Source organism: Poecilia reticulata, linkage group LG17 (assembly GCF_000633615.1).
Source record: "Poecilia reticulata strain Guanapo linkage group LG17, Guppy_female_1.0+MT, whole genome shotgun sequence".
NCBI lineage: Eukaryota > Metazoa > Chordata > Actinopteri > Cyprinodontiformes > Poeciliidae > Poecilia > Poecilia reticulata.
In genome coordinates, this window is record NC_024347.1 from 4,819,289 (window position 1) to 4,843,754 (window position 24,466).

A 24,466-nucleotide genomic window follows, 5' to 3' on the forward strand; every position below is an offset into this window, starting at 1 on the left:
ATATAACATGTTGATTGTTATCCATAATTCATACTCGTATACAATAAAACTTTTAAGAATAAATACTTTTTCCATTGCATAGTTTGCAGAGTTAAGCTGTGCAAAGATCTGAGAAAACTATAACAATCACACATGAAAACATAAGAAATAAATCATATTTACTGTATAGTGCATCAACARCCACCAGTCATTCCTAGCTGTAAATAACTGTGTCCAGTCTTATTTATCTGATGGCTTCCCGTCCAAGGCTAAAGCTAATGCTCATGCAGCAGWTCGGAAAATACAAAACACTCTCAGGAAATAAACTGTTTAGTCTCTTTTTAGGTGCCTCAAGCAARGAAGATGATGAACTGGCGGATCGTGAGTTTCCCATTTTCAGAGAGCTCGAGCCTTAGCATGGGCCTGCAGGAGGGCCGCCGTGTCGGCGTGGGAACCCTGCTTGGCAATAGTGAGCGCAGTTTGGCCCCGCTAAGAAAGGAAGGGGGGGAAAMACACACACACATTAGCACTGCCATGATAGCAAAACAATTTGAGGTGGTCCTACATTTTGTCAATGTTTGTTGTAGTTTTGACAAAACAAACCCTGTCCTGCAAATGTTAGCAACTGTAGACATAACAGGTTACATCAACACATCATTTGAGACTTTTTTCCTTTTTTTCTTTGTTTTTTTTGGAATACTGACACTTATATCAATTTTACGCCCCTGTAGACATGCTTAGATTAGAAAACCATTTGTCAAACATCAAACACACACCTAGCAAACCAGACTAGAGCAGTACGAGTAGAGACTAACGACAAAGAAAAGCATGTAATCCACTTCTACTGATGAGTTTTTAAAGAGATTTGGCTCGAATAATCAATGAACCTTCAGTATCTTATCAGCGTAGTCTTTTTTTGTATGCTTTTCCCAAGACACCTTGTCGGGATAACTATTCCTTCTAGTTTGAGATCCGTCCATCTCAAAGAAATAGGACCCAGGAGAAAAAAGAGAAGGGCAGGTTTATCTAAGTGGATTTCTTTTTAAGACTTGAATTTCCCTGGCAAGGAACAAACATTTGCGCCTGTGTGGACAAAGATGTCAGGCTCTCCTCTGTCTACGGGTGACAATCTGGAAGTCCGGGGCTGTGAAATATTGACACAATGTCCCTTACGTTGGCCTTAGGGTATCTCTTGTACAGACTACCCATGCTTGGTCTGACGCAGCTAGCAGTGAACGTGCAGGATGTCCTGGCACATTCTCCCCACATCGGGACGAAAACACACACGGTATCCCTCTTCAAGATGGATGGAATAAAAATCAGACGGGAAGGAAACCCGTAAACCATTACCTTCCCATCAGTGACTTCTTGATTGGAGCAATCGATCAAGAAGTCTCAAAGGTGGCATGTTGTCGTTGAAGTCTGGAGGTCTGACTGCTGACAGTGCCGTACTTTGAGACAAACCTGAACTGGATTTAGCTGTTGGTTGTAGTCTTACCTTGTCAGTCAGGGTCAGGTCACACTGACTTCTTTCTAGCAGCAGTCTGGCAATGTGCGTGTGGCCTCGTTCTGATGCGAACATGAGGGATGTCATTCCCTGGTTGTCCTGGATGTTGGCGTCGGCTCCACAGCTCAGCAACAAGCGGACCATGACGACTCGACCGTGTCTCACCGCCAAGTGCAAAGCTGTCTGGCCTGTCTGTGGTAAGAAAAACAAAAATTAAACATTAAACTCCTTCAAACTTTCAGGACTCACACAATAAAAAGAAAGTCTTGACATAACATGAAAATTTTTTTTTTGACAACAGATTGATTACCAGTGTTACCTGACTGGAGCGAATGTTAACGTTTCCCAGCTCCATTAACTTTCTGACGACCTCCATCCCAGCAGGCCCATCTGGAGCGGTGAGTGACGCCAGCATCACAGCTGTGTATCCAGCGTTGTTCTGAACATTTACGTCACTCGTGCCTTTACAGAAGAGATTCTGTTGTCAACTACGGCACAGCAAAAGCATTTTGTATGGCAAAGGTTGCCCACAACCGTGTTACCCGTGTCCAGCAGCAGGCTCACGACGGCATAGTTGCAGTGGGACACGCTGTAATGGAGCACCGTGTTGCCATTGTCGTCAGCTAGATTAATGAGGAACGCCAGCAGAGGTGGCGCTTCACTCTTTACTTCTTTCAGGTACGCAGCTACCCTGCTGGGCTCGGAGGCCTCCTCCGCCGCAGCGCCAAACCAGTGCTGGAACATTGTTACCAGAGCTTTCCTCTGGACAGAAACCAAGAAAAAGGTGACTGATGTATTGGTCAACATGTGGGATAAAGTTGGTTTAAACTGATTAAACTGATAACTCTTAAGTGTCTAGATTTTAACTGATTAGCAAATGAGCAATGTCCAACAATCCAAGTAAGTTTAATTGCATTCTTTGATTTAAGATGTAAAACCTCTAAAATTCAGTCTGCTTGAATCTCAGCTTTGCCCTGAACAAACTATTTCCTTAACCTCTTGAATGCTACACTTATTTAACTTTGAATTTGTGCATACTATGGAGCACTGAGGCTTTGGAAATCCTCTTGAAAGACTTTGTCACAAAGTAGGAGTCTTTACACTTTAGAAAATACCTAGAGTCTGCTCACTGTTGCAGTGATGCTAACAGGATAGAATGAATCATTTTAAAAGTTCTTAAAAATGTTAACATTAAATCATTTTGACTTTGTCACTAACATAGTAAAATGGTATTACCTGGTGTACATTCATGTAATGCTCTGTTAATGAATTATTAATAATTCATGAATTATTAATAATTCATTAAAGAGTATACAGCCAGAAAAAAAGACTTGATAAAAATAATTTGTTTCGTCGTAAGGTAAAGCGACTTTTTAGACTACTTCAGCAACATTGCACACCTTCATAAAGCAGCTACAGTTTACAAAACAGCTTTTATAAAACCACCAGTCTTTTCTCACCTCAAACTTCAGTGGTCAACTTTCTGAACATAAAAGTAAAGGCATGAATTGGATGTCTCTTAAGCATTCGATAAATCTTATACATCTAAATATATTTCAAGAAGTTCCATGAACATTATTGGCACAAATTGCAGCAGCTTTCATAGATTTTTATTATTTCAAATTGGCCAATAAAAAAAACTGTGACTAAAAATAAGGTGAAAAGTTGAAGCAAAAATTCACCGAATTAGCAAATATCAGTATCCGCACATAATTCATTTCAGATGTCTGAGTCGGATCAGGACCCAAAAGTTCTCAATCAAAGCATCTCAAGCTTGTACATCATTGGTTCATAATGTAGAATTATCCACCAGTCTCTCTGGTACACTACAATTTCATTGATTTGAGCACACGAGTCACAACCCAGAAAAAGACAGATTGATTTAAAATGTCCATGATCAGAGGAATCCTAAGCGTTTGAGAATAAAACTGGATGTTAGGTTTTTTCATCAGTTATCTGACTGAGAGGATAAACTCCTAGGCTACTGGTAAAATTGATTTAGATTAACATTTCTCCTTAGAGAAAGGGTATTTACCATGTCGTCATTTGGGTTTTCTGTGATGTCCATGTGATCCTTAACAAAATGACAAGCAGACATAAAATCTGCACTCAGTATGTCCCTGGAAGAGCAAGAGAACATAAGTGGAAAAAATAGTACAGATAATCTGTCTCTTGTTTCAGAATCTGCTCCAATAAAACATTTAAAAGCAGAAGTCATATCTCCACAATTGAAATAGGATTTATTTTATACGGACACGGATTCAGAGTCTACGGTGCTCTCACCTTCCCTTCGTATTCGAGCCAGTTCTGTCCTCCAGGGTTTTGGACTGTTTCTCTGGACCCTCAGCTTCCATCAACCCAGTGCCTCCATCTGTTTGTCCTGATATCGCTCCCACCGGTGTTGCATGACCCTCTGGGCATGTCTGTTTGGACTCGTCAGTTTGGACTCGTCTCTTTGCAGGGTGTACATCCATCTGCGTGGCCTCCATCCCCCGAGGGACAACTCTGGCTTCCCCACACAGCTTCCCATTATCCTGGCCAACTGCACTTCCCTTTGCGGACATTTGGACTCTACGGTGAAGTGAAATGAACATTTTATCCTCACTAACACCTTTTAGCTGCATCTACTATCCTTTCGATGACCTTAAATTGATAACAGCAGCTTGAGTTGATTTGCTCTCAGAAATCCTTTTTAGACTCTAGATTCTCATCATAATGGGCTAATAATAGTCAGTCAACTATTTCCCTCGCAGTGCCTGAGCTGATTCAATTATTGAGACCAGACAAGGATTTATGTAATATAGCTCAAATGCATTATTCATTTTATAAGGTCAAAAATAATTGCAGTCAAATCGTTCTGAAGCTTCAGTAGCTGAAAGTGAAAGCACAAACTGAACATAATGCCTGTTAAGGCTGAATATGTGATATTCTGAGGCAGACCCTGCATTGTTCTTTTTATGAGTCTTTAAGCCTAAAAGAATGAAAGAAGCATGTATTTAAGGCTTTGTCTGTCTTCCCTCATTTCAGCTTTAGACATGCGGGTCTTGTCTAACTGACAGCTTCACATAGACTGCTATTCATCTCACAGACCAAAATCAAGAAGTCTTTTTTTTTTCTTGGTCAGAGAAAAAGACGCCTAAAGAGCCTCAATTTCAGTAAGAGGAACCAATAATCATAAACGTTAAGGCTGCCGAAGTCTCTGAGAGGTATCCACAAACCCTTCATTAGTATCCTCCGACTGCAGCTTTTTTAGAGTCTGGGTGCTTCCATCACTCTCCAGGGTGGACTTAGAGGCTAAAGAGAAGACAAATACACACAATGAGATCAAACATAAGCAACACTAAATCCAGCTGATGAGATATTCATCTGATAATTGATTAATTGACTTATTTTAAACCTCCTTAAGAGATGAGGTATTTTGAATACCACGAGCTTTTAACTCTGTGCGCCTTGTGGCGTGGCCGCAGTGACGCTGTGTGCGTTTTTACAAGTTTGTGTGTTTTTATGTGCATTTGGAACCGACGGTCTGACAGGACAACGCCCCCGCTTCCCCACTGTCTGACAGTGACATTTGCCGCACTTCTCAAGAGACARGTTAATGGTTAAAAAAGTGCCACATACTTTTTAGGGCTATTTAATATCCTATCAAAGTTTCCTATCAAATCCTGTTCGATCCTCCTGTTTGGGTTCACGTGGCAGCAAAACCTGATTCATGTCAAAAGTATTTACACCCCTTTCACTTAAACTGAGTGATGCTGTGATCAGCATTTTGTCATGTTGCAACCACAAAGTTCTGAACTWGTGTAGGTCATTCCAAAACATAAATATGACTGAAAGCCACAGTTGTGGTTCTGATTTCATGTTTAGAGTTGTTCTTCTGGAGAGTAAACCTCCATCCTAGTCTAAAGTCTTTTGTGACCTCAAGCAAGCTTTCTGCCAACACCATGTTTCATCGTGGGGTTGGTGCAGTTTCAGTATCCCTTCACACACAGCACTTTACATCAAAACACTTCTCTTGGTGCCTGATCAGACATTTTCTAACMTACATGGCATGCTAACATTTGGGAATGTCTGGAGAAAAAAAATTCCAAAATTGGCATCCTCATAGCTCATTAATGTTWATGCATGATAAGTGGCTGGAGATCTCTAATTTGCGTTAAGGACYAGTTTTATTGAGTGTAGTAGGTTACCCTATAACAATGTTACTACGTATATAAATAAAGCAGTTGGTTGGTAAAACCAGATGTTTTATATCGATGCCTCTCGTGGCAGAAAAAAGTATTTCTCAAACAAACACAGGAAAAAATCTTCTAAAATACGTTTTTCTCACTTGCCTTTCAAGGCAAAACAAATAAATAACAAACAAATAAAACACTTGCTTCAGAAATGAAAGAAAAATGATTATAATAGTCAGAAAGACTTAGTGAAATCCTCACATTTGTATATCACTATATTTAGATTTTTTATGATCGGGTGAAAATCTGTATTTAGTGTCAACATGGCAGGCGGCATTTTCTCAATAATCTATGTTTGTTTGATCTTCAAGCATTTGGATTACTTGTGTGTGAGGATACATGTAATATTTTGAACGTAATACATTAGCGTACCACATTTTCTTGGTTTCATTGTTTCAAAAAATGTTCTGACTGGACAGGTTAACGGGGGCTAAATACTTATACAGTTACTTTGTTTTTCTTGKTTTTTTTACTAACCTTGAATTACAGGTACATGTTGTCATTTTGTAACAGTGAAATGCAGCTATTTAAAAACATTACATTTTTGGTCTGGAATTGAAAACAATGACACTCTTAAATGTAAATCAGAAGTAGTATTCTGAATATATCCTCCAAGACAAACTAAAAAGAAAATTATGTAAAGCTTTGATTTAAGTTATGCGTTCACTTTTATTAGGAAAAATTTTAAGACGATTAAGAATCGATTTTTCTTCCTTTGGTCAGACTTTGCCTTTGAGGTTTATGAATTTTACATGCACTGAAAACCAACTGTCTGCTTTGCCTTTATAACCCGTACACTGCAAAAACACAAAATCTTAACAATTGTTTGTTTTTTTTTATTTTCTAGTGGAAATATTTTGGTACACTTGAAATAAGTCAAAGTAACTTTTCAGCATTTTATGTCAAACATTTTTTAATATAAATGAAAAAGTTGTGGTTACACTGGCAGACCATTTCATTTATAAAATGGGAAAATGTCTTGTAATGAGTGAAATAAGTGGAACCAGTAATTTTTCATCAATATTAAGGACACACTGACTTAAGACAAGTTCCTGTTTTCCTAGTTTTGTTTTATTTCAAGTGCACTAAGTTATTCTCACTAGAAACTGAGCCAAAAGTACCTGGTAAAATTTTGTGTTTTTGCAGTGTAAAATAGACTTGACTAACACTAACCCTGAAACTTTTGGAAAATCAGAGACATAAAATGACCAAAAAGCATCACCTCTGTTCTGGATCTTCTGCCCATCACTGACTTCATGGTGCTTGTGTCCAGACATGAGGACGTCAACCAGTTCCATCATCTCCTGCTGCAGGGAGTTGACTTTTGCATCCGGATGTTTCAGGGGTTTCCCCTTTTCTCCGAACTCTCCACACACACACTCCCACTGCTGGTCCAGGAGACTCTTGATTCTCTTAATATGGCGAATAATGAATGTGTTTGTGACCCCATCAGACATTACTGAGTCTTGGTGCCTCTGAGCATGCGAGGGTACTGTTCTTGTGATGACGGAGGAGGCAGGAATACGCTCGGGTTTGATGGATCTCACAACGGTCTCATCTCCCTCCTGGTCTACAACCACCCTTTCTGCGCGGACCCACACCCCCGGGTTCCTGATGAGGTATTCTATCTTCTCATCTTTCCTTCTGCTCTCCTGCTGCTGCTCCTTTAGGAGTCCTACTGTYCTCTGGAGGTCCTGCTCAGTGTCATGGAGCTTCTGCTCCAGCGCCGCTACCTTAGCCTGCAGGGACGTCACGGTCAGCAGCTCGTCCAGATCTGTGCTGGTTTTCCAATCATTCGCAGGGTTTATTTTGCTTGTGACGCTGTGATTTCTGGGAAACATGATGTGACTTTCCCGTTGGGATTTCAGGACATCCCCTTTGCCATAGGGTGATGAAGTATGAAGATCTGTGGTGCCATTGACTGTTGATGGAGGGACGTGCTGGACCAAGCCCAGGCGGAGTCTTTCCCTTTCTTCTTGCAGGATGCAGATCTGAGCCCTGAGCTCAGGAACGACCCTCACCTCCATCTCGAGTTCTCCGACACGTTCGAGAGCCTCGGTCAGGCGCCTCAGCAGCCCCGAGCAGTCCTGCGGGCGAGGGCTGTCTGAGAAGAAGACGTCCTCACAGGAGGTGTTCCTTCCTCCGAGGTGATCTCTTGAACTCTGGACGCTGCTCCTGTCATCTGTGGACTCGGATTCTTGTCTGAGCAACACAGTCAGTGGTAAACTGGAGGCCCGCAGGAGATGAGGCCGGATATGCTCTCCGAGAGGTTGTTCGTCAAACTCCTTGATTCTGGCCTCCATTTCCGTCAGGGATGTGAGCCCCGTTGGGGAGAGAGGTGGTCTGTGATTGAAAGTCCAAGTGGAACACCCATGGTGATGGTTGTCGAATGGTCGGGATCTGGGGTCAAGAGCTCCGGTCGACCTCCAGGGACTTGGTTTGTAGCCAGCACCAGAGGAGTTTAAGTGCCTGGGAAGAGTGCTGGCCCGGGGTCCCTTGCTTCGGCGCTGAATGGGAACCCTTTTGATAGTGTTGCCTTTCTCAATGTCATCCACGTATTTGAGGAAGTCCAGATCTATTTGGAAGCCGTACGGGGTTTCCACCGAGTATGGGGGCTTCCCTTTGACTCCATTCTCAGCCATTTTGTGACGTGCAATGAGACCTGTAAACAGGGAGGTAGCGTGCATTAGGAATAAAAGTTTTTGAAAACTCTAAAAATCAGTTTGTTACAAAATGTCTGACTGAACTTGTCAGTGAGACATCTGAAAAAAATAGGTCAATATTCGCTTAAATTTTGTCAACAACATTTCAGCATTTTGTTATCTTAATTTCTTTTAACATAACACTAAGCATATCGCAAAATTGAGAGTCTGGCATGCAGAGCAAGGTAGAAAACCCAAACATTCAGTAGCTGTGCTTTTCCTTCTCCACCCATTAACTTTCTTGTTTTCCCAAAGACTTGATTCATTTCTTCCATGCACCAAGCAGCAGTTTTTTTCAGCACAGGCTGGCCTGATCTTCTTTTGATTACAGCCACAGTTTCCAGGACGAGAGCTGAAAATAGTTTGCGACTGTTTCGCCCAGCAGTTATGGGCAGCATCGCAAAAAGAAAAAAAAAAAAAGCCCTACTCCTACAGACTCCTACAGACATAAACACAGGCAACCATTGTTCTGAGTCACTACTGTGCTCCTTCAGTTCAGCATCTTCTCTCCCATTCTGGATCTACTTTTAGTGGTGYATGACTTCCTCTTGAATATGGGTCGATTAGTTCATAACCGCACGATATTTTTCACTCCTCCCTTCTTTAATGAGCTGATCCATGGAGAATTCCCACACTATCTGTCATCTATATCTTCCTTAAAACCTGACCTCCTCTCTCCTCCTACCTTCCCCTCTCTTCCTCCCCTGACCACTGGCCTCTGCGGGAGCTTGCTGTCACCATGAGGCGCCGCAGCCACCAAGCCACAGCCCCAAACAATGCAAGCTATGCAGTAAACAGACAAACACCCCCAAGTGGCCCTGCTAAGAATCTGWGTGTCTGTCATTCACGCACCCTCTGATGGCCAGCAGTAAACGGCAACAAATCTGCAAATCAAAGATGGGTGACAAGCTCATTTTGTAAGMTAAGAGATAAACATCAGGATTTTGAAATGAAAGGCAAAATATAATTAGATGTTTTTGGGAATATTTGGTCCAAGTTTTGCTGCTTTTATTTACAATAAAGCTTAAGGTAGTAAGAGAAACAGTCATTTCCAACCAATTTTCCAATTCGGGCCCTCTGTGATCACTAGCATGTTTTAAATGTGTGTCTGTTCCAGAAAATCTCATTCAAATGATTAGATGACCTCCTGTGTATTTGGTAAAAAAAAAAATGTTACTCAGCTGGCTGGGTTGAAGACCAGCTTTAGAAGCCACACCTCTCTTCACAAGCCTCCATTTTCAACAAGACTGACCTGGAGATATCACAAGACTTCTCCACTTTCAAACAAAACATTGTAAGTACAAAGTTTCAAGTGAATATGGCTAGTTTGTATAATTAGAATTTATTTGGAATTTTTTCTGATACTTTTAGATTATTTAAAACCAAGTGTCAAGCACCAAATTTGCCCTGACAAACTACTGAAAGATAAATGAATCCAGAGAAAGTATGTTATCGGGTGTTGCTACAACCTTTTGCTGAAAACAGTTTGAAAATGAGAAAAAAATTATAATTTAACCTAAATCATCTTTATTTGTAACGTAGCATCTCTGAATTAAAAAACTCAAAGGTGAAGATTATTCATCTGATTTTGGTAGAAAAGATAGTTGATACTTTGACCCCTGCTTTTCCAGAGCATCGTTTACTAAAGGATGCAAAGGGCATGCACATCCCTGTATCACTCTAGCAAGATGCTAACTAGAATGCTACTTATGGAACCATAGTCATAATGTTTTACAATGTGTTCTCACAAACCTGTAAGATTTTTGCAAAATAGCTAAGTTTAAACTAACATTCAGTTACACTGGATTTTAATAATTAGTGTCAGAGTAAAAGTTAAATACAAATACATACAATTCTACATATTATGTGCCTTCCACTTCTTAATGATGCTCTACTTTGGATCAGTCTGTCACATAGAAAACTAAAGAAGTTCTTGAGGCTTGAAAACTTTATCAAAGTGATATAAATCATTCTTTTTATTTCCCTCATGCTTTAACGCTTTCTGGTCAGGGCCGGCCCAAAGTCATGTGGGACCTTCTGCAGAACTTGATTTGGTTCCAGCGTTTTAATCCAGATGTAGTGGAATCTGGCAGAGGGGGCGGAGCTTAGAGCAACCTGAGATAACAGGTTATTATTTGCTGATGGACAAACCCAAGCTCCAACACAAAGAAAGCTTTAAACACGTGGCATCAGATTGTAACGATCACACTATGAAGATTTTTTTAAAATACTTTTACAAAGTAAACTTTACAATTCCTTTAAAAGTTTTTTTTTTTTCTTTAATTGTTAAAAACTTTTAGTTTGCTACTAACTAAGTTTGCTAATCAAACTTGGCAATATTTTAATTCTGTTTAGACAAACATTTTAGATATGTGGTCTGTGCTTAAATTCAAGCGTTTATGGAAGGCCCCTGACGCTCCGGTTTCCCCCTTGGTTTGCTTACACTCTGGGCCGGCTCTGTTGTCTGTTGCAGAAGATTCTTAACCCATCAGGATTTTTGACTTTGACAGGAATCTTTCAGCCGTCAATCTGAAGAGTTTAAGTTTAGCACACATGTGTACCAGAAGCTAAAGCACATATCAGGAAGACTCCTAGGTAGTTTACAAACTATAGATCGTTCAGACCACTGTGTCCAAGCTTTAGAAATAGACTAGCACAAACTGTGAATTTCACTTTCACCAAATTTCATATCTTTATGGGAAGTTTTGAGGCTCTGTGAGGTGTTTTGACAAATCACTTGTTGAAAACGTGCTTAGATGTCTCCGGGATAATCAGAAGATCCGGTTTCAGACAGCTGGTTTTCAACCATCTACCAGATATGTGATCAAAGCTGCCTGTTGTTGCCAATAAGCTCTCTATTTCCTACTTATAAATATAGACCTGTGCATTTCTTCCAGACCAGGTTACCACAGAGGAAACAATATAGCAGAATTAGGGTTAGGTAATTCCCCAGAGTCATTGCCTAACTATGTCCACATGTCCGTGGCACATATTTTAATTGTCTGTGCTCGGAGCCGTGGGCCCACCTCACAGGAAACCCAAGAAATGAAACGTTAAAATATTCGCCTAACCCCAAACAGGCCCCAGCAAACCAGCAGCGCTGGGAGCTGCAGCACTGTTGCTGCTGCTGCTGCACACTGAACTTTTCAAAGGAGACTGTTACTTCTTAATTCATCTTTTGAAACAATTAAATTCTATACTRAAGAGAAGTGTCACTTCTTCTTCTTATAGGGACAGCTTTGCTTTCCCACAGCAGCTGGCTGTCTCCTCTGGGTGAATATGACCCCGCTGAGACGTCCCTCCAAACTTCCCCTGCATCAGCGCAAACCTCATAATCACACCATGTCTATCCTCAGCATTCTTTACCAAAAACCRCAGCATATAGGGCCAATCTCTAAGAGGAGTGATGACAAAAGCTTCAAAATTAGATGCTGCTAAGGCCAAAACATATTAAGTCAATGACTTCTGTCATTGACGACACTCGCAAAGACATATGACATAATACATATTAGTGGTGTCCAGAATATTGGCATAAATAACAGATGGAAACCATGCAGAAGTTCCAGTCGTGAGAAAGTAAAGCCATCAAACCTGCATTCTGTGTGATATTATGAGGAGAGTATCTCATGATATCATACATGTCATAAAGGACATGTGTCCTAAATATTAGGAAAATAAATATTTTCCTAATGATTTTATATTCTCACTTAAAAATCTAACCTTAAGTTAAAAGACAAAGTGTGGTTTTCTATGATACAGGGTTACTTTGATTGACGAGTTGTTGCTCTGTGAGACCCAAYCTTTAATTTTTACACCCAGTAATAGAAAACCAAAATGCCACAGTAACCCAACCCATTCTCACTCCCAGCTCTTTTCTTACTGATGATTGATAAGGTGCCTGCTGCCTCTCTAACCCACAAATGACCCCGAAAGTGTCATTTTGGGACAGATGAAGTCTGTAAACCATTCACATAAAAATTGACATTTCATTTGTAACTTTTGAATATGGCTACCTTGACAGTGGTTTAATGGTTCATAAAGTAGCTAACTCATAAGGCATAGTAAAGTTTTTTCAAACGGAAAAAACTTTATTATGGTTGAAGTCCCCTTTCATCTAGCCTCAGTAGCTTCAGTCTTCAGAACCTGCTAACCTGGATTTAAAGAAACTGAAGTTAAAGCGAGAGTTATCTCCTGCAGGGCACACTTCCGCTAATCCACTAAGGGGCTAATGGCGGGACTACGCTTAGTATAGCCTTTTTGCATTTTTTGCTAACGTTGAAAACATTTAGCATTTTCTAAATAATTTCTCCAGTTAAATTCTAAAGTGCTAATTTTCTTGGCTCTTTTGTAAACTGTCAGTTGAATAAAGTTTGGCGTCTGTAAAGTTTTATCGACTTTTAGTTCTTCAAGTAGTTTGACATTTATATTAATGCTCTTATTTTGAAGTGGGTGAAGACTGTTTACGCAGCAGTTCCATTTCCTCTTCTCACATTCTCTCATTTTTCTATTTTTTCCCCAATAACGTCGTTAACATGTAACAAAGTATTRGTACAACGGGAGTTAGATGAATGAGTGAAAACTATTCAAGCAAGTCCTGTGGCCTCAGCAAAAACATAGGAGTGTGCAACAGCTTGATGAAACAGGTGTGTGATGTGTGTCAACACCTTATTGGACAGGTTCGGACCTGAAGTCCGTTAGATGTGGGAACGTGTTGACAAACCTCCACAGCCAACGTGGTCGTCCTGTTTAGCCTTCTGACTACGCCGGGGTTATTTTTGTGGTTGGATTATTCACAGTGAAGCAGCTTGTTACCAAATTGAAGCAGTTTGTAAACTTAGTTTCTCAACAGTTAAACTAAAAAAAGCAGAGCATTTTATGTCTTTCGTCTTTTTTCTTTGTGTTTTTATTTCTCCACAGTATGCGTATGTCTGCATGTTTCACTGTCTTTGTTCTTTTCCTGGAAAAATCCTTCCTTCTCCCCCCCTTTTTTTTTTTTGGCCGTACAACCTGTGGCTTTTTCCAGCACATAGCTCTGAACCTCATCTTCTGTTCAGAGTTGATTTAGGAACCGAAGCCAAATGTTTGGACTTGTGCTCCATCTTACCCCTTCCACTCTATCTGTATCTCTTTTTTTTTTTTTTTTTTCCTGTCAAACTCGGATTCATCACAAACTGCCCTCAGAGTTCCTATAAATCCCTCGCCCTCTATGATCTTTTATTTAGTTATTCTGGACTTTTCRGACCGCCGGACTCGTCCTGGTCCTCTTCCAACAGCAACAGGGTCGGAGTTGTGGCATCCAAAGCTCCCRTTGCATGGCAGAAACAGCTGCCAGGGGCTTCAYGCAAAGGAAGAAAGCCACGGTATGYTAACATAGCGGGGGTTAAAATAGAAAGTGTGCCCGCCTGTGAGTGTGTTTACATGGATCACACATGTTTGCCAATTTCAGCTGAATTCCTCAACAGGACGCACGTTTAAATGTCAAGAGCAGCGCTGCGTCTTTAAAAGACAAAGTTCTTGTCTCAAAGGTGTTGTTAATATTCACGTTAAGGCTGTAGGTTCACTCCGAGCAGTTAGTCAAGTCGCAGTAGAGTCGACTACTTTCTGACCCTGAATTTAGATCAGCCACTGTCCTGTCCCCTAGCAGCCAAGGTCAGCGTTCAGCATCCCGGCTTTGATTAAGTACCCAGCCGAACAGCRGCGAGCAGCCTGGAGAGATGCTACAAGGTGAACACTCTGTCAGCTCTTACCTCGGGACATGCTCAGCACTTTCCTCCACTCGCTGTCAGACGGTCCTCTGCTGTCTGCCGCTCAGCGCTGCCTGCTGTCTGTCTCCTCCGCAGGCGGGGAGGGCAGCATGCCTCAGCTGTCTGGGAAATGCCACCACGCGGCCCCTGCCATAACAGAAGCTGGGTTTGCTCGTGTGTGTGTGTGTGTGTGTGAAGGAGAGCGTCTGAACGAGGAGGAGCTAGTAACATGCTTTCCTATGTTGTCTCCCGTCCAGCCAGAATGACTGATTGAGAGGAAGACATAGACTCACAGAACCACACCCACCAGTCTAGAAATGTAAGGAGGAAGGTAAGGAGTGTCAAACTGTCGAAAGTTTGATGCATGTGAGCAAGACTTGRAAAAAAGTTGAGTGCTGACCAGAATTAAAAAAGGCAACATGAGTAACAAACAGACCTCCTGGTATGAGAACTCTAACCCACTGTGGTGTGTCTCCTGTGTGATCATGTTCAGAGTGGCATGCCGCTYGTTCTTCATGGATCCTCTTTCAGAATGTGACCAGCATCTTCTTCTGGGGCAGCAGCAGCAGCATCTATGCCCAACTCTTTATAATACCAGAGGATCATAATAACACAGGGGTCAAGACTGCCTGACCTCTGCAGGTAAATATATTGTGGTAAAACCAATCACTTACTTTGAAGTCATGCATGTCAACAGCCTACATTACGCCAAAAATCGGACATTCAGCGTTGCTGCTTTTGTTAATGTCCAGAAACCTGTATGCATGTTTTTATTTATTTATTTTTTTTAATCAAAATCACCTGCAAATAGATCAAATCAATATATACTCATTGATTTAAGTATATTTTAATAGTTCAAACACTAAATATACCTTAATATTCAGGGTCACTGAAAAACTGCTTACTAGGTTATCTAAGGTTGTATCTTTATGCTTCTGTGCAAATTTTGACAGATTTGTGTAAATCTCCACACTACTAGTTCCACACTATTTGCCTAAAATCTTTTCACTACTGGCCTCCTTTGGTTAAATGGTGATAAGGCAGTCAAACTTAACATTTTTCTTTGTCAACAATTTAGTGACTATTAACCACATACCCACAGACATCTGTTAGACCCGTGTCGCTGGAGAACAAAAAGGGATAATGACTGATTTTCAGACTTTCTGAAGGTAGATAAGATGGTTTCTCATCTAAGTATGGGMTGTTCATCCAAAATTAAGGAACTCTGGGCCAGTTAATTATCGGTGCACCCCTCCACAAAATGCATCACTATGCATACTATACAGTGGACRCTGTGTTGTAACTACCGTAGACGCTAACATCTGCAGTATTCCTTATTTCCAGCCTTCGGGYTGCAGCCAATCAGCACAAAGGACAATGAACGTCGCCTTTTGATCAACTCCTTTGCCAGAGCCAGCTAATAGGATGTCAAGTGACATTGTGCCAAAGTGTTTCAGCTTCCTAAGCTGTATTTTCTTTTTTAAATTTTAGATGTACTTTATAAAAAACTGCACAAACTTTCAATGAATAAGTTGGAGCTTCATTCCACAGAAAATCCACAAATACAAAACTGCAAACACGAAGGAGTCTACCTAACCTACATGGGGCCAAATGCCACTCAGGGAGGAAGAAGTCAACCCTCTAAAAATATTTGGAGACATGATGACACTGGGTTAAAAATGTTTGGCCATAGTCGTCCTACAAGACTGACRACAGCATCAGAACTGTGAAGTTGGACTGATCCGACCACGGAGYCTGTTTCCGACTGAGAGGAGCTCATGCCAACAGAGCTTGTTTGTGTTTCTGTGCAGAGTGGACGCATGGGGCCCTTCTTGCATAATAGTTTCAGGTTTCTGTACTGTGTGGTATAACAACTGTTTTAAAGGCACTCCAAGCACTTGTGGCTGTACGTTCAGTGGCATGATGGCTCCTGTTGGAGACTCACTTAAAGGCTGCGACGTTACGCACACGCAACAACTCTTCTGATCTTTTTYCCACTTCTCTCTCACTCATAATAAATAATTACAGGGATCAAAATCTTGGTTTTGTTCAAATTTTAAGGAAAAATTTAGGAGACTTATGTTTAATTTCTGTATTTAAGTGTCCTAGCACATCTAAATGGATGTTCCCAGACTCCAATGAACCCTGATGTGGTCCAATGAGTCTCTTCGCTTTTTTTTATTGTCTGTTTCTTGTAAATCTCTCCTTCCCATTTACTTTTACTGTGTCTGTGCTTCTGCTCGGGGGCCGACAGTCCTACAGGAACTGCATTTCCCATCAATTTCAACCCACAAACTTCTCTGTGGATAATTCAGTCTAAGTCCAAAGAAAAACAAACAAAGCAACACTCATGAAACGCTGAGTAAAGAACTGCAATTTGGGTCATTTGCCCCGCCATGAGTGGAAAAAGAATTAGTAAAAGATCCTCCTTTTTCCATTACCAGCAGACAAGTGACTCTGAGAGGGATTGCGGTTTGATCAGAGAGAGAAGGGAGGAAAAAAAAAACACAAACCTTTATTGGAGAAAAAAAAAACTGCTGACAGACTGACCACATGCTGCTGCTAGTTTGGCCAAACTGCAAGAAAAAAAAAATCTTCTCAAATCTAGTCTCAGAGAAAGATTTACAGCTCAATCATATTTAGATGTGGGGCATAAATTCAGTCTGGAATAATATTTAAACACAACTTGAGAAATGTGCTGTCGGTTGTTGACGCGCAGATGTAGATTTTCAGGGCAGGAAAGTAAAATATATCAAAAAATGCCTCATTTTTCTTCCAAATGAGCATTTTTGGGTGACGGGGAACGCTGCTGTCAGAGAGAGGAGGATTCTTCTTTTAGCGAGAACATAACATTTCTTCAGATTGCAAAGTGAAGGAAATCTAAGCCTTATTGGGTTATTCTGGACATGTTGAGGGGAGAGAAAAAAACCTGGCCGTTTTTCTACTGGTAGCTTCTTCAACTGTAAATGTTTACAGGAGAAAAAGGGGCGCGCGGTCTCAGTGGGGGGGAGGGGTGACCTTTGGCAAAAGAACAGCAGAAACGTAGAACAGATGGAGGAATCTGAAGACGTTTTTCGGTTCGCTCAGATGTCTGTCCCAGCTGGCATCGTCCTCCAGTACAAATCAGCTGTAACCATAACTGTTCAGAAAGCTTGTTGGCTCGCTGAAACAGCCCTGTCATGTAACAGACTCTGAAACGAATCGTTCGTGAACAAGGCCRCAGATTCTTCACCTCCGAAAGGTTTTGATATGAGAGAGACCTTAGGAGGAAGAAACCTGAGCTCATCAGTCGTTGAAGTTGGAATTCGAAAACATTGGTGGAGATTTCAGAAAGAGCAGGAGTTTCTTAAAGAGACAGAGGCATCAACTATGAAATCAAATTTCTTTTAAGTCGTATTTGATTTGATATATAGGATTTTTATAGCAACCTGGAGGTAACAATTGATTATGCTACATAATGACACTAGCTGGAAAACACATAATACTGCCCCTTTAATGTTTAAAACATTTACTTCTTCCTGCAGTTGATTCAATTCAAAAACATTTAGTGGAGAAAAGGTGTAATTTCTTGTCTGCTTCTTCCATAAATGACACCAAAACCATGTCAATCTTTAACTTTTTTTTTTATGTTGTCGTCGCTCTACTTAAATGCCGTTATATTGATCAGGATTAATCATTGACTTGATCCCAGAGGGAGGATAAAGCTATGAATTTTCACCCAGTGGCTCTTTGTCCGAGGAGCCAGCTGATAGCTTGACAGCTCAAACACCGGGAGGGGGGAAAACATGAAAACAACGCCGGTTCCTGTCGTCTTTCTCCTGGTCCTGGCCTCTGTGCCTGCCCTCTGTGACAGCAGCCAGCCTCCGGTCCTGAACCTGGAGGCTCTGCCTGAAACCCGCTCGCTGTTTGCTCCCCTGGACGACGTGCACCTCCTGTCCAACGGCCTGCTGCAGCTTGGCCAGAGCATGCGGGAGTTCGTGCAGAAGACAAAGGGGCAGATCAACGCCATCTTCCAGAAGCTGAACATTTTCGACCGCTCCTTCGTCCGGCTGGCGGCGCTGGCCGGGGAGATCAAGGAGGGCGAGGAGGAGCTGAAGCAAACCGCCGCCGTGCTCAACACGCACAACGAGGAAATCAAGGAGCTGTCCGAGAAGATCAGCGTCAAGATGGAGAGCATCCTGCAGGAGAAAGGCCAACTTCTGAACAAAGTGGAAATCATGGAGGAGCAGCTGAGCAGTCTGTCTGTGGACCTGGTGACGGTCAGGCAGGTAGCGGAGATCGACAGCCTCAGAGTGAGTGACAGGGGCGATTCTAGGATCTGACCTTTTGGGGTGCTTWGCCCCCAGCTGGGCCACGGCCCAAGAGAAGTTATTCAWTGATGCWTTTTTCTAAACGTCACTGCTTATTTACATACATTCACATATAAAATTAAATAGTTTTGTCCAACTAAAACTGTTAACAACTACATACAGCTCTGGAAAAAATAAAGAGCCCTTTGCACTGAACCGCAATGACAACATCAAATATTGATGTCTGAAATCTTCCTGAGTTAGAACATTAGTTTTGTTGWTTCTAAATGAGTATAAACTTGTTTTCTGTGCATTATTTGAGGTCTGAAAGCTCTGCACCTGTTTCATTATTTTGATCATTTCTCATTTTCTGAAAAATAAATACTAAGTTTTGGAACTTGGAATTTCAGAGATATGTTGTCAGTAGTTCAACAATGTTCATTTTACTCAAACATGTTCCTATAAAGAGTAAAATCAGAGAATTGATTGTTTTTTTCAGAGCTGCGTGAAACAGAATATCAAGACTACATCATACCTGCCAACATCTGCTAACATTAATGAGAGACGAGCAGCTGTGGAGTGACAGTCCTGCTGGAGTCTGGGGCGCTCACCCGGAAATTTAAATAAAATTACTCAAAACTTTGCATTTCCAGTCATTTGAAGAACACTTTTACTAAATTCATAGGATCAATAAACCTAAAACCAATTTATTATCTAGGTAAAAATGACTAGTAGAAACTCATTAACCTGAACTTTTGTTTGAAAATCATACTTAGAAATTGCATTACCCATATTTTTATTTAAATGTTATGTGGCTGTGGATTCRTTTKAGTTTTTCTTTAAACAAGAATTAATGTCCATCTAAGGAAAGGTGGACATGATGAGTCATGTCCACCATGTCCACCTTTCCTGTGGTCAGGAAAGATTTCTGATTTTTTTTTTTCCCCGTACGCTTCTGAAATGCTAGCTGGTTTGGACATCAACCATAAAGCCTCTAAATGTCTCATGAAAAAAAAAAATCAAAAGGAAACTTTTTCTTATCAAGCAAACTCTTGAGTTCTCATTCTGCATTTAGCTTTGTTTCATAGTATGGAGCTAAATAGGGGCCAAAAAATTAACCCACCAAAGCTGGAAACGCATTCACTCGATTAGGTTTTGGTCCAATTTCCAGTTTTAACACCCATGATAGATTGTTAGATTAATAACAGAAAATATAATAACAGCTTTCAGTAGATTTTTAAGCGCACTGCCAAAAAAAAAAACACAAGTATTTTGGATCTAATTTCTAGTGTATACATGTAGATGCACTTTAAATAACACAAAACTAATTTACAAGGAACTTCTTAGCAAGATGGAGTAGCTTGTTTTAAATCAATAACTCCTTAATATTGATTGAAAAAAGTACCAGTTCCATTGGTTGAKKATTTCATTTGTAAAAAAAGACATTTTTCTCATGTTGTAAGTTAAATATTTTGCCCGTGGAACCAGAACTTTTTCATCAATATTAAAAAAAATGAGTCGCCTAAAACAAGCGTCTCCATCTTGCTAAAAAGTTACCCGTCAGTATTGTCGTGAGCACAGCTTAGTGGTGCATTATGAATCCACGGCAGTTCCAGCACACCGACTTTTAACAAGTTCTGTTCACTTTTTCCCCCTCATATTTTTTTCTCTTGCCTCTCCATGTAGTTCATATTTACAGGAATCTAATAACCGTACATGTAATTCACTTGTTGAACAGGAAGTGATCCAGCGCCAGGAGCAGAGCATTAATAACCTGCTGGCAGCCATGGTGGAACAAGGGAGGCATCTGGACCACCAGACCATGAAGATCAAGCTGCTGGAGGAAAAAGTAAATGCTCCAAATCTCCCGTCAATTTCAGCATATTAACTTCTGCAAATTAAGTTAATATTTTAAAGTACATAATATGTTTTTCGCGGAACAGGAGCTCTCAAACCACTACGAGTGAATGTGCCAATTATGACTGCAAACTGAGAAGCTTTTCTTCCTTCACGTCCACAGCTGGCAGCCGGCGCATCGGCACAGGAAACCTTTGAGAAGATGTCAGAGATCTCCATGTCTGAATTGCCAACAGCCGCCCCCTTCCTGACCTCAGTCACCAGCAGCAGCACGACGACGAGTGAGATGAATAGTAAACAGAAGAAGATTTAAAGATTTAATGCCTTTGTTGTGACTGTTGAGATGCAGTCACAAGGGACTGCATCTCCTAGATCCATAACTAGTTCCTGATTATATGAGAAGCTACTGTTGTTACATTTTTAGATTCAAAGTGTCTTTACCAAAACATTTAGCGTTGTGTTGTTACAGTTTTACACAAGGTAGTATGTATAAAGCATACACACTCCAGTTTAGGTGACGTTCTTGTCAGATGTAGAGCTGATCMACCTGACCTACAGATTGTTCGGTTGAGGGGTAAAAATGAAGTTCAGCCTTTGAAGTGTTGCTTTTAATCTTAATGCTGTTGATGTTGGCATTAATCAGATTCAAAGAGAAACAGAAGAAAATATCTGATCTGAAGAATGTGGCTGTTGTTTCAGCCTGACTGAAGATTTTTTATTTTCTTTTTTAACTATGTTGCATTTCTGTTATAACGGACGACAGTGACTAAATATGAGCAGCTTTGCTTTTTCCCAGCATTTCATGTGAATCAGCAGAAAGGAATTGCATTAAATGATTTATTTTTCTCTTCTTGATTTAGAGGRCATTGTTACACGTTTGGCTGCATGCTAGAAATATTAATATTGTTCACTGATTTATCTACTCTGTTTATTCTGTATTTACTTTTTGTAAATGTTGCTARTGCTACCCTAACAACATCAATACTCCATCCTCTTTCCTGTGTCATTTGCAAAATCAGGGGAAGAAAAAAATACTCTGATTTTTTTTGTCTATATGTCCTCTTAGTGTTCACCACCACTCTTTGCTTTTGTTTATATTTTCCATTCTTTTTTCTTTTCTGTAGCTTTTTTTGCAACAGATTTCCCATCAGACTGCAGCGAGTTGTTTGACAGAGGGGAACGGGCAAACGGGACCTACGCCGTCAAACCCAACGGGTCAGAGCCCTTCCTGGTCTTTTGTGATATGAGCAGAGGTACGCCACATTCACGGCAGCATTTAGACTGTTTTTGGAAACAGAAGTTGTTGGATAAACCACTAAATGGTAATTTACATTGATTCCTTGTCTGCCCAAATCAGGATTTAATGGAAGCTTACTGTAAGGATCAGCAACAGATGTGGCACTTTCCACTGTTTGATCTTATAAAGCTTTGATAAAGCTGTTTAATAGTTTCTACATTACATATATTTGCTGATTCTAAAAGATGGCTGTTGTAATTCGTTTTACTGTGCAGTTCCTGACCGTTCTTGCCTTTAGGACGTGGAGCGACAGTCATCCAGCAGAGGAGAGACGGATCAATGAATTTTGATCAACCATGGGAAAAGTATGAAAATGGATTTGGAGACTTGCAAGGTGAGAGATGATTTGAATAATCTGATTCCACAAGTTAATCTCTGAGATTTATCTAATACCGCTGACCGCTTCATTTTTATGTTATGCTGCTGCATTTAAAATATGTTTTATGTTTATTTAAATGTGAAGAAAGGCAACACACTTGACCAAATGCCAGATCCCGTGATGTACATGAAGTCTGTGTGTCCATAAGATACGTCTCTGCTAAATGTATGTATTGCATACATTTTGGGATAAAGGCTGCGAAACTCACAATGTGCTTATCAGAATGGAGAGTTAGTTTTTGCCACATTCACTAATCTTTTGTAACCATCTTAGAGTGCCACCAACTGGACAAATAACAAGTATAACCTGACTTAATCAGAAAATAAGGCCAAGTCTGTTGCTATTTTAAACACTTCAAGCATTTGGTATGCTGATGTGAGTGAATCTTTATCAGTGGAGATCAAGTGGGGCATGGTGGTTCAGTTGGTAGCACTGTTTTGTTGTAGCAATGTCTTCCTCCCACGGTAAAAACACATGACTGTTGGGTTCTAAGTTGTCCTTAGGTGTGAGTGTGTGTGCATGGTTGTTTTTTCTTGTGTCTCTATGTTGCCTTGTGGTGTACCCAGCCTCTTGCCCAATGACTGCTGGAGATGGGCACCATGGAATGATGGAATACTTAGTCACTGCCATGACATTTTGGGTTACTTACTTGTTTACCATGCCATTTAAAGACCCTCAGCTTCAGATAAATATCGCTCTAGTATTGCCTTTCTGCAGACCTGACACTAAAATAATCTTCAGCTAAGCCAGAGTGCCACAGATGTTTTGGGCATGTTGGAAATGTGACTCCATGCATATTGTAGGATGCTGACAGACTCTTACCAAAGAAGACAGAATGCTGAAATGAAATCAACAAAGGATGAGTTTAATAGTGTGCGCAATTCTGCAACCTTGTAGTTGTAACTCTTATTTATCTATTTGTTTTTTTGTATTTTCTTTCTAACAAATTTTGTTTTCCATCAACTTGTACAGATTAAATGTCATCAAAGTATTTATGGTATACTTTTTATAATTATTTGTGGAGGTCTCATTTTCTGTCATCACAAAAACAATTCATTTTAACATGTGTGTTAGGTCCTCCGTTTCCGTCCCTCTGCCTGTCCATGGTAAACCTGTTGGCCWTTCTTTCTCTCTCAGGTGAGTTTTGGCTGGGCCTCAAGAAGATGTATTCCCTTGCCTCGCAGGGGAACTCTGTYCTTCACATCCAGCTGGAAGACTGGAAGCAGAACAGGCACTTTATCGAATACAGATTTTACCTCGAAGGCCCAGAGAGTGACTATGCCATACGACTCCAATATCTATCTGGAAGTCTGCCCAACCCCTTGAGCAACCACACGGGAGTGGTGTTTTCCACCAAGGACAGAGACAATGGCCACCACTGGGCATCCAGGTGTTCCCACCCCCAATCAGGTAAAGCAGACATTTCCCACCGGACAGAGTTTCGCAAGTGGTCGTAATGTCTGGACAACACATCATCTCTTCCTTCGTCTTTTAGGGGGATGGTGGTTCAGCTCCTGTGGCGACACCAACCTTAATGAGAGGTACTCGCGTGTGAGAGCCAATGGACGCTCAGAGCGAAGGAGAGGCGTTCAGTGGAGGTCGGGGCGAAAGGCGTCTCACTCCTTCGCTTTCACACAGATCTCCATCCGTCCTTTGGACTCTGTCAACTCCCTCTGATGCCACTGTCCATCTCTGGTCCATCACCTGCTGTCTGTAGTTGCTGGACTCATTGTAAACAATCAAATAATGGCCTGTTTGTCACAAGTAAATTCATCCAAGAAAATATATTAAGTTTATTGGGTTGTCATGGTAAACAAACGTGAATAAAGTAAGTTTGACAAACTTATTTTGATTACATGTGACAAATTAACAATTAAGTCAGAGCTCCATTCTCTTTTTTGCTTACTTGAGAATTTTTGCTACGCTGTACCTATGAAGCATCACTATTCTTTCTTGATTAAACCTTCTGGACACTCTGCTCACTGTGAGTGACTTCACTGAATGCAGTTTGTTTTAACCAAACATTCATCAGACACAGACACACACCTGCAGTTTTTGTAAAAGTTTCATAAGTTTTAAGTCGAAAGAAATTGATTTGGAAACGTTTCTSTSCTGATTTTATTTGATGCTATTTATATGAATTATTTTCATATTTGGTGTTCAAAATAACAAACATTTCCACATAACTTCCACATGATCATCATGTCATTTTTAAATATTAAATGATTGAAGTTTTGATCAGTTAMCAATCAAGTCTCCCTGTTATGGCCACTCTTGCATCACAAAAGATCCAGAAAACAAAATTGCCAGAGTAGTCYCTCAGGAGGAGGTTTTCGACTCACTCAAAAACAATAAAAAGCACTCGCGGAGACTTTTCTTGTTTCAAAGGAGTTTCTTTTACTTATAAAAATAACAAAAAATAATCTCCGAGTTGACTTCAAATAAAACGTTAATTTGCAGTACAAAAACCTTTTCAC

General features: G+C 40.7%; 2 protein-coding genes across 2 annotated transcripts; one reads left to right on the top strand and one right to left on the bottom strand.

Annotated features, from left to right (window-relative positions):
• Positions 1-6: 6 nt before the first annotated feature.
• LOC103479016 (KN motif and ankyrin repeat domain-containing protein 4-like) lies at positions 7-14,508 on the bottom strand. The gene is made up of 9 exons (XM_008433211.2): positions 14,171-14,508; positions 6,944-8,383; positions 4,705-4,780; positions 3,770-4,057; positions 3,522-3,606; positions 2,029-2,248; positions 1,806-1,948; positions 1,478-1,678; positions 7-468 (listed from the first exon to the last, which is right to left on the bottom strand). Exons 1-9 carry the CDS (start codon positions 14,178-14,180, stop codon positions 376-378), a joined length of 2,556 nt encoding a protein of 851 aa, XP_008431433.1. The 5' UTR covers positions 14,181-14,508; the 3' UTR covers positions 7-375.
• Positions 14,509-17,724: 3,216 nt separating this feature from the next.
• Positions 17,725-23,967, top strand: LOC103479015 (angiopoietin-related protein 3-like). The gene is made up of 7 exons (XM_008433210.2): positions 17,725-18,459; positions 20,195-20,305; positions 20,477-20,594; positions 21,438-21,566; positions 21,849-21,944; positions 23,127-23,399; positions 23,485-23,967. Exons 1-7 carry the CDS (start codon positions 17,953-17,955, stop codon positions 23,664-23,666), a joined length of 1,416 nt encoding a protein of 471 aa, XP_008431432.1. The 5' UTR covers positions 17,725-17,952; the 3' UTR covers positions 23,667-23,967.
• Positions 23,968-24,466: the final 499 nt, after the last annotated feature.